The sequence below is a fragment of the Crassostrea angulata genome, unplaced genomic scaffold, assembly GCF_025612915.1.
Source record: "Crassostrea angulata isolate pt1a10 unplaced genomic scaffold, ASM2561291v2 HiC_scaffold_303, whole genome shotgun sequence".
In the NCBI taxonomy this organism is placed as follows: domain Eukaryota; kingdom Metazoa; phylum Mollusca; class Bivalvia; order Ostreida; family Ostreidae; genus Magallana; species Magallana angulata.
This window is the reverse complement of record NW_026441856.1, coordinates 1-11,312: the sequence shown is the minus strand read 5'-3', so window position 1 is coordinate 11,312 and position 11,312 is coordinate 1. Positions and strand designations below refer to the sequence as shown.

Sequence of the window (11,312 nt, the reverse complement as noted above, 5' to 3'; positions counted from 1 at the left end):
GCCCATAACCTACATACTATTTGATGCTCCTTACACAGGAACAACAATATACATGGTTTAGGGATTCTAACAGTTTCTGAGATATATTGTCATTTCAAATTCCTGGGGGTGGGGATGACCCTAGGGGTCAGATCTAATAAACCCTATATATTGCCTGTAACAGTTAATATATGATTCCGAAAACCCTATATTATTATCTTTGTCCGTTTTCAAGTTGTAACCATTTACAATAGAGTCTACGATTTTTCCCATAAGGTTCAATGTTAAACCCCACCACCTTTTGACACCCCAGGAAAGTGGTTGGCCAACCCCAAGTGAGAAAAATCAAACCAGCATGCACATGCAGGCCTATTGTATCCTAGAAATTTGTACAATTCTTTTCAGCCATCTCTGATAAACGCGACGAACAAGTTCAGAGTAGGAAAGAAGAAAAAGAAGAAGAACCGTACAAAAACAATATGTCTCCAAACTTCGTTTGGGAGACTTAATACCACTATGACTGTTTTGGCCTGCCCTAGGGCCAACACCCCTACCTTGGCCAATGGGGGCCTGAAATTTACAATTTTGGTAGATGGCTTTATTTTCTTCATTGATATGCAGCCAGTTTTTATTCAGTATCAGCAGAAGAAAAGATGATGGTTTTTAAACATTATCTACAGTCACACTATATGACTATTAAATTAGCCCTTCCCTAGATTAAAAACCCCTACCCCAAGGCACATGAAATTCACTATTTTTGAAGAGGGCTTCCTGGTCTTCATAACTATGAACTCATATTTTCTTTTAGATGTGCAGAGGTACAGTCGAGAAGAAGACTTTAAATCAAAGTACTGAAGTACTGAAAGCCGGGCTCTTTTGATATGTGTTTATGTATATGGTGTTGTAAAGACTGAAAATCTCTCTCTCTCTCTCTCTCTCTCTCTCTCTCTCTCTCTCTCATGCTTTTAATGTCGGCAAAGCGTCAGAGAGCAACCAAATTTTGTAAGCGGCTATAAACGAAAATATGTCTGTCTAGTAGAAAAAAATTCAACAATTGCTGCCTTGAATTTTGCAACAAGCGTTATAAATTCAAATCCGATTTCTTCACTGCGCAGCAAAGTACTTCATGGAAATTCATGCGCATGTGGTATGTGTCCAAAATGCATAGCCTGTTTTTAAAACACGTAATTAATAAGAAAACTAAAAAAGATAGACAATACTTTTGAAATTAAAAAAAACAAAACAAAAAAAACCCAACCCTTTTGACAAAACGTGGCTCTTTGTGTAACTAATCGGTATAGCAGAAGCTTTTACTTTGATGCTGTTCGGTTTGTTGTTTACTTTTGAAGTTGTGCTATTTATAGTAACATTGGCAATTTGCCTGCCTACAGCCAGGACTCTGCTTTCAGCAGAGCCCGGCTAAAAATGGTCAAGTATTGACTATTTAAGGTATCACAACACTATTTTTTCGAAGGTTCACGTCAAAATATGGCTGAGTTAAAATAATTCCCAAATTCCCCTTCGATTTTAGGAGTTTTCCGCCAGCGACAGGGACTGTACTTTTTTATGAGATAAAAAACAACGTGTAAAATGCCTGATTTTCCCACCTTTGTAAAAATACGAGGTCACTTGAATTTTTGATGCCAGTTGTTTAGGCAGGGGGGTGAAAGGGCTCGGACATGATTTTCAAGCACATGTGTAACTTTGATGTAAACAAACTCTCGTGCCTTTGTGGATGGCTGTGTGTTTTTTGCTACTAAATTGGTTAGGAACAATGATCGATATTTGTCGGTTTTCCCCCTTTGTTAAAATATAGGTGGCGCTACGAACGTTTAGGTTCACGATCTATACTTCCGGTAGTAGCTCGTCACTGTTTTGGTGTTTACATTGTTATCGTAATGCCTACATGTTGCTGTGTCCCTGGGTGCTCAACCCGCGGTGGATTGAGTTTCCCTAAAGACAAAAAACTGAAGAAACTCTGGGTGTTAGCCATCAAAAGAAACAGCGAGGAGTTTCGCTATAAACAATGGTGTCCTCAGCCACACAGCGTTGTCTGTCACAAACATTTTCGGGAAGATGACTTCATATCTGTAACTTCGCACGGTAAGTTTTCTCTCTGATATGTTGTTTCATTGGCGTTATAACAATTTTCAGTTAATTGAATTTGTGTTTTGGTATTAAATTGTTATAATGAGTGAGACTGTTTTCACTGGGCGGAGGGGGGGGGGGGGGGGGGGGGTTCGGATTGCTTTGCATTGTAATGTATTGATGTCCCGAAAATGAAAAAAACGAGAAAGTGAAAACATATGTGTCTTGATTATTTATATGTTGTATACTTTTGTTCGTTGTTGAATAATTTTTTACTTTATTTTCATGAATTGATTGGCCATGTTTGAATAAATTGGCAGATTCAAAATATGCAATGAAATTGACAAACTTGTGATTATGTTACAAAGTTTGCTCTTCCATGGCTATTTTGTTTTGTCATAAATCACAAAGCATAGACCCATATTTAACTTGAGCTGACAGAATGTGATGAAGAATGATGAAGAAAATCAATTTCTTGGAGGAGGAATGTCACAACATGCAGGATAAGATTTATTATTTTCTTTTATGTTAAATGTTGTTATCAAACTTATGAATCAGATAAAATTCATTATAATATTTATAATGTTGAATGTTGTTATCAAAATTTGAGAAAGAAATGAAATGGAAGAAATTTTTCACTAATTAGAACTGAAGCTTAATATAGTCATAGCTTCAGGTAAAGCCTGTCTGCTATTGAGAGAAGATGTAATCTGAGCTTTTTTTTCATAAAAGAAATTCATTAAAAGACCAGCAATTTGAATAAATAAAATGAAATTGTATTAATATTTGTTTTAGGAACTGATCCTTTGAAAAAACAAAGAAAGGCTGATGCGATCCCTTCAGTTTTTCCTTGGAATAGCTGCATCAAACAGAAAAAAGATGAGCGAAGTGAGCGAAGAGATGCGCGCAATCTTAAAGTTGAAGATATTAAGAATGAGGCTGAAGAACCATTAGAAGTATTGATGGATGATGCTGATATCTCTGATGTGGCAAACTGGTGTACTGTTGATTCAACAGACAGCAACTTAAATCAGGACGAAGATGCATCAAATTTTACTGAGTTGGAAGACAAGGAAGAAGTGTGCTTCACAGAGACATCATCTCAAACCATCCCTACACCTTTTTTATCCATAGAAAACTTTATTGATGACCATGAAGGAATGCTATTTTACACCGGTCTTGCAACACACACAGATTTCCTTTTTGTTCTTCATAGTTTAGGTCCAGCTGCTTATCATCTAAGATATCTTTACAATCAAGTTTAAAATTTGTCAGTTGAAAATCAACTGTTTTTAACTTTGATAAAACTAAGACAGAACCAAACAAACTATGAATTGAGTCGCTCATTTGGAATATCAAAAACTACAGTAGACAACATTTGGATTACATGGGTAAATTTTATGGCAAGACAATTTAGAGAAATTAATTTCTGGCCTGATAGAGACACAGTTAATTTGTTTTCACCCTGTGACTTTTTTCAAAAATTTCCCTCTACAAGAGTTATTATTGATGGCACTGAAATCCCAGTCAAAAAACCAAAACCCCCTGTTGCTCAACAATCTACCTTCTCAACTTACAAAAACAGAAATACTGTTAAAGTGCTTGTTGGTGCTACACCTGGAGGACTTATACCCAGTGGGCACGCAACGTTGTTTCAACGTTGAGAAATGGTTGAAATCAAGTTGCAACGTTGATCAACCATTATTCAACGTTGAATCAACGTTGAGGTTTAAACGTTGAAACCCAAACCATAACTCAACGTTGATTCCACGTTGAAGACCCAACTTATTTTCAACGTTGAAGACATCAACCACTTTTCAACGTTGAAACAACGTTTTAATATATTAATAAACTAAACACATATTTTCAAATTTAAACTTCCTTATTATTTATTTAATTTAGGTTTTACTTATATTTTTTAAAGTTGAAGCATTTAATGACGTGTTTTTACAAATATTAAATGTGAATTTGAATACAATTTTATCTTATATATATTCCAATAAAATTAATATTTTGTTGTTTTATCCAATTAAAATATCAATTTACTTTTAAATGAAAAGTTAAATAAATATTTCACATTAAATTTAAAAAAAAAAGAAGATTGTTCTCATACAAGAAATTTGAGATTGAGCTGTGCGTACAGCAAGTGGCTAATTGCATTTTAACTAGGTCAGTGAGAAGGGGATGCGCGGATCACTACTGCAAGCACTGCTGATCAAGGTAGTTATGCAATTTACCAGGCTGCTCTATGTCAGCTTGACCGCTAAAGACGCTATTGGCGAACAAAGAAAGTCAGTTCTTAGGTACACCTCGTGCAGTCACTACACAGATTTTATGTACAGTAAAATGCCGGGATTTTAGCTTTTGGACGATTAATTTGTGACTATTTTATATTATACACTGGAGTATCTTGGGAGTTATGTTTTAAAACAGTCTGCAGAATGCGAATGATGAACTGACTATTGTGGATTCTACGTTCTTTGTTTCATGTCATGGAAAACAAGCATGGCTTCCATTTGGCGGAATGTACGTGGTTTCTTTGTGATCGTATTCCTACAGCGTTACTTTAAACATTTTGAAATGCCAAGTTCAACTTTTTAACGAGGACTTAATACACAAGTTGTTTAGCAAAGGATACACTCAAATACTACTAGGATTTAAATAAAGGCAGACTTTCTACATTTGGATTTTTTTTAATAAAGTGTCAAAACACAGAAAACAGCACAACGTTATGAAAGAAGTTATGTTTATAAAAAACATTTTACAAAAATCACTTAATTTTAACTTTTTTTTCATGGTCATATCTATATATTTTAAACCAGATTTCAACGCATTTTCTACGTTGAATCAACGTTGAATTTTGACGTTGAAACAACGTTTCATTTTCAACGTTGCCTCAACTTTCATATGCAACCTTATTTCAACGTTGATTCAACGTTGATGCCTGACGTTGAAACAACGTTGTTTCAACGTTGAAATGCCCGCTGGGTATCATACATCTCCCCAGCTTATGGAGGGTCTACCAGTGACAGGCAAATTGTTGAACGTAGCCCTTTAACAAATATTTGTGAACCAGGGGACTCGATTATGTCAGACAAAGGATTCAATGTCCAGGATTTGTTTGCCCCAAAGGATGTTAAGGTGAACATTCCCACATTCTTTAAGAAAAAAAACCGTATGTCTAATAAAACTGTTTTAAGAGACAGAAAAATTTCAAGCAAACGTGTTCACATTGAGAGGTTGATAGGGCTTGCGAAAACATATAAGATATTAAAAGGACCCCTCAACTCTACGGAAACAAAATTAGCAAGTGAAATTTCTTATGTGTGTTTTATTATGTGCAATTTTCGAAAGTGCATTGTCCCTAAACATGCATAAATACACCCCTATTCAAGTTGAAAACTTTCAGTTTTTTGCTGAAAACAAAAAGTATCACATATTTATAGATTGAAATTTTTTATTATCAAAAAACACTTTTTATAAACAATTGTGCACTGAAAATGTATCCAATTTGTAAGTGCTGCATATTTCAATCTAGTGTACAGTCAGAGTTTTATGTTCAACTAATATACAGGGAAGTCTAATGTATACCAAGAATTCCACAAGAACTCAATAAGGCACATCTCAGCATTTAATCCATTTGTTGGAAAAAAAACCTATTCAAAACAGCTTTCTTGAAATGAGTCTCAAAGAATTCTTTCAATTTCTTGAGCATGTTTTCAATAAAATGTTCATCTCTAAGTATTGTAACTGTTTTTATGTCTTTTAAAGTATAAACAATAAATGTACATTCCTTCCTTCCAGAACAGAAGAGCTGTCCTTGCACTTGATAGTAATAATCATGAGAATTGTCAAGCTCTAAGGTGTCATTAACATAATTAAGATAAGGTACAGTTTCCTCTGATATTTCTTTGTTTTTTGCTGAATAGGGACATTTGATTTCAACTAATCTGTTGTCATCAATGACTGCATCAGGAGATGCAGCCAAGTAAGGATGTGATTTAGACACAAAAATACCACACTTTTTGGTTTGAATACCAGATTTTTCTTGAAATTCCTGTAAAGCAACTGATTCATAGCATTTGCCATGTAAAATAGCAGGGGCAAATAATTGGGGGCTATGTTTTGTCAAATTTTTGGCAACTTTGTTTAGATCAGTTTTCTCAGTTGCTTTACAAATTTTTCCAAAGTTAGAGGAATGAATTCTCTTTTGACGTTCAGTATGCCATAATTTATTGTTACTTTGTCCACATGTCTGTCTTTCCGTCCGCATTATTTCATTGTCAGTTATGGCAGTAATATTCATATTCCGAAGCCAGTTGTCGGAAAGAGAACCTTGTAGATAGTCATGGTCATTGTTTAAAGCCACTTTGTTGGCATATGAAAATAGCTGAGACACAGGGAAATAATCAAGATTTAAGTGATTTAACCACACATTTCTGAAAATGTCTTGATGTCCAGCAGCATTTTGAAATTCTCTTGGTCGAGGTTCAAAAATGACATTAAGGTCTTGGTTAGCCAATGGTAAGTCTTTGGCCTTGATGGGGCTACCCTTATAACGTTTGGTATGATGAAATGTTTGTAGGTTTTGAGTACATGTTTCTTCTGTTACTATGTCTCCACACTCGCTAAACATTTGTAAACCAAACAACACAGTAGATACATGCTTACACACAGCAGATGGGCCCATCCCTGCAGCACATTCACACTGGCATTGCACAATACATCCATCTACATCCACACAGACATCCACTTTGTATGAAATGCTTTTCTTCATCTCTGCATGACATTCAGCTCTCACAAAAAACAAACCAACATCACACGCCAATCGCACATATTTCAGAAACTTGCTCTCATATATATACTTCACATGATCATCCACACTTTTCCCCATTTTCCCTAAATATGCAGCAATAGCTTCTTTCTTTACAGGTGTAAATTGTGTGTCTTTGTTAATATCTTTGTACTGCTCATAGCAGGGCACTTTCATTTCATATTCTCTCTCAACATTCTCACTGCTACCAAAATTACTGTTTCTGTCATAAGCTTCTAGTCTGAAAATATATACCAAAATAAGTTTAATCTTTTACTTAATTCGGATTTGTTGTTATTTTTCTAATTCTTTTCATTCAATTATGTGCTAAAATGAAAGACATTTTTCCTTGTGTATATTTGTGTATATTCAAGTTTGTGTTCAGTATTTTTTTACTTCAAAACAATGTTCCATGACTTAACCCTATAGCTACAACTGTAATAGTCATTTGCGTAAGTAAATATTTCTCATACACCAGTTAAAACAACTTTAAAACATTTAGATTTCATTTATTCACCACTCTACATGTCAATAATGTTTAACAGAGGAAATTATGGTTAAATATCGAAGCGAGTCAGACCTTTCGACAAGCTCTCTTTTCCGACCGGAGACTCGCGCATTCCGTCGACGCAATTCGTCTCTTATATCTTTGAGGCACCACGATCCGTAATCAGCCATTATGTATAATGTTTAAAGGAATCTGCGAAGCGAATTACGATTGAAGGTTAAAGTGAAAGTGATCTTCAGTCGCGGAGGCGAGAATAGCGTTGAACCTAATCGTTGTGAGCGCCACCTATAATAAGGGGTGGGTAATTGGGAGTTTTATTTGCCATTGTTTTCAAAGTTGTAAAGAGGAATTTTCCCAGAAGTTTGTTTTAAACTTGCTACCCGTGTAATAGGGGTCATATTTTCATATATATTTATTTGTCAAATACCTAGAACGTAATTACTTCCATTTCAATTTTTACTGTTTTCCCAAAAGAGTTATCTCTCTTTGATTATTGGGTACCTATGGATCAATATCTAAAAATATAAGGAGTTTTCTGATCACGTGATTTAAATAATAGTATTACGTATTTACCCAGAAATTACACCTGGTCAAACCAGTTTATTGTATTTTGCGCCATTTTTTGGTATAGTGTTCACCGCAGCGAGTGTCCATGTACATCTTTCATTGAAATTTATTCTGATCACCGGCTGTGGGTTTTCATTTCACAAATGGGTATTTATGTTTTTATGATCATTTACATTATTTAATTTAGATTAAAGTTTAGAGATATGTAAAATTATAATAAGTGTAATTTAGATTTGTTTGATTTAAAACTCCAATTCATTCATTACCTAATTATATATGCATATATTGTAAATCGATTATAGAATTTATATACAGATTATTGCCAAATATTTAGTATTGCTTATATTTGTTTTTAGGACCTGTTTTCTTCTTGAATAAATCAACGAACCCAGCAGTGCACTTCGTTTGTTTATAACATGTACAAGTGACCCTGTTTCAATGGCGCCCACGTTGGGACACTCGCATTGACATATTTATTCTACAAGATACAGCCAAGTTTGTTATTCTGGTGATCTTTAAGGTCTGTGAACATTATCGTTTAATTCATTGAATTTTTTTGGATCGAACTGTCTAAAGCCAGCGATTCTTATTCCGGAACTGGACATCCTGTTTTGGTTTCTTCGGACTTTAGTATTCGACTTTCTGTTTCCGGTGTAATTTGTGAATCGAATGTAAACAATAACTTTTGAGGCTTCAGAATCTTGGATTGTAGCGAACTGTTAGACTTTTTGAAATATTTAACTGAATCATTTATTCACCAAATATTTCATCATATAATAGCTATATGATTTTCATTTTTTTACATGTTGTAAATCAAATTATTGAATATGTCCAACAAAGAAATAGACGGAGAAGCGAACGGGGGAGAGGAAGAAGTTAAAACAGATCCACCCAAAGAGAAAGTTAGTCAGGGAGAAGTTGAAAAGATCATAGATTTTCTGAATTCTAACACAAAGTACAGAGTTGTTACAGAGGAAGAATTTGAACTACTGAAAGGTCCACAACTGAAATCCACACCAAAGGATACTTTTCCACCTAAAATTCAACGACCTCTCCTACCCAGTGTTGCAGATATTACCCACAATAAGACGGAAGTTCCACCAGTGATTGGGGGTAAGCCAAATCTTCCAATATTTTCTGGTGAACATAAAGCTGGTGAAGTTGTGTTTGATGTTTGGAAATATGAAGCAAGATGTGTAATTAGAGAAGCTGCATTTCCCAAAGCTGTAATACTTCATTCGATACGAAACTCACTAAGGGGCAAGGCTAGATCTTTATTAATAACAATAGCAGAAGATACTTCACCAATGGGTATTATTGAGAAGTTGGATGGGGTTTTTGGAAATGTCTGTGATAACGAAGCAGTTATTGAAAACTTTTATCAACAATCTCAAAGTGAAACTGAATCTGTTGCAGATTATGGTATGCGATTACAGTCATTAATTCAAGTTGCTTTTGAAAGAAAACAAATTTCAGCTATAGCACGTGATGAGATGTTGTGTTCCAAACTATTCACAGGATTGAGAAATAAACAACTGCAATCATGTATTCGATACAAATATGAACAAATTAAGGACTTTGACAAGTTACTACGTGAAGTTAGATCCGTTGAAAAACAGATGGGGAATTCCACACCTGTGAAACCAGAAAGAGCAACAGTTCAACAACAATCAACTACAACTATCGAAGACATTTTAAAAACAATCAATAATCTATCCACAAAAGTTGAACGAATAGAAAATGAGATAGTCACCTTTAGAGACGGAGGAAATCACAGTGCATATCATGGTACATATAATTTCAGAAGAAATGGACAGGATTTTCCGAACCAGAGACCAAGATCATCTTTTGAGGGAAATAGATACAGAGGGATACAGTCTTCCAATGGAATTCCAAGACAATATGATAGAGGAGATTCAAATGTGTACAGAGGCCGCGGACGAGGACAAAGACAGTTTCGCTCCACTTACAGACATTTAAACGCCTAGAGGTTGCTGATAGGGGACAATCTAGTGACCAAGATTTTGAAGAATGTCCCATGAAAGAATGTAGAAAAAGGAAGACATCAACTCTTATTGGATCAACAAATGAGACTGTTGTTATTTTGAATGATGAGAAAGTGAGTGCTTTAATTGATACTGGATCATCAGTGTCTACCCTTAGTGAACAATATTATGATAAACATTTGAAACATCTACCGATAGAACCTGTGACTGACATCATTAACATTGAATGTGCAAATGGACTGAATCTTCCTTATTCAGGATATGTCGTGTTACCTTTGAAGATAGATGAATCAGATGTGACTATTGATGCATTTTTCCTGATAGTCCCTACTACTTCTTATCATCAGCAAACACCAATACTTATTGGCACCAACATCTTAAAAATTCTACTGGAAGAAACCAAAGAAAAATATGGAAATAGATTTCTACAAACAGCCAATTTGACAATTCCATGGTATCTATCTTTTAGATGTATAGCACTTCGGGAGAAGGAGTTATTACACAACCAAAACAGATTAGCTTACATCAAGTCGGCGGAAAAGAAGAAAATCGTTATACCCGCCAATACTGAAGTAATTATTCAGGGAGCCATTCATGACGCTATACCTTACCATCCAGTTTGTGCTATTCTTCAAGCTACTCCGGCATCCAAGATATCAACTGTTGTAGACATTTCACCTGTTCTCATAGACTATCATGAGGGATTTAAAGACACTATTCCTGTTCTTGTTAGTAACATTTCAACAAAGACCGTTACCATCAACCCTCGAGAAGTGATGTGTGAAGTTCAACCAGTGAAACTACAAGATCTCCCAACAGCTGATGACTCGGCAACTTATGATGACATCTTTAGCCAAGTCAATATTCCTGACAATGAACTGTCATCTACTGAACTTGAGAAAGTGAAAGCCCTACTAATGGATTATAAGGACATTTTATCTACCGGCGATGGAGATATTGGTCATAATCAAAGTGTACAACATCGAATTGAATTGAACAATGAAATACCCTTCAAACAGCGTTATAGAAAAATTCCACCCTCTATGATTGATGAAGTCCGTGATCATCTACAACAACTACTGAAAGGAAACATCATTAGAAAATCTCACTCACCATTTTCATCCAATGTTGTTTTAGCAAAGAAGAGAAATGGACAATTAAGACTCTGTATCGATTATCGACAGCTGAATGCAAGAACCATCAAAGACAATTACGCATTACCAAGAATAGATGACATTTTAGAAAACCTAGCTGGAAACAAATTCTTTTCTGTATTGGATATGAAGGCAGGATACTACCAAGTTGAAATAGCTGAGGAACACAAGGAAAGAACCGCCTTCACAGTAGGATC

The 11,312-nt window shown here is 35.1% G+C and overlaps 1 protein-coding gene across 1 annotated transcript; it reads right to left on the bottom strand.

Annotated features, from left to right (window-relative positions):
• Window positions 1–5,145: 5,145 nt before the first annotated feature.
• Window positions 5,146–7,710, bottom strand: LOC128170073 (uncharacterized). Its single transcript, XM_052836053.1, has 2 exons — window positions 7,461–7,710; window positions 5,146–7,121 (listed from the first exon to the last, which is right to left on the bottom strand). The coding sequence occupies exons 1-2, from the start codon at window positions 7,556–7,558 to the stop codon at window positions 5,699–5,701; spliced, it is 1,521 nt and encodes a 506-aa protein (XP_052692013.1). The 5' UTR covers window positions 7,559–7,710; the 3' UTR covers window positions 5,146–5,698.
• Window positions 7,711–11,312: the final 3,602 nt, after the last annotated feature.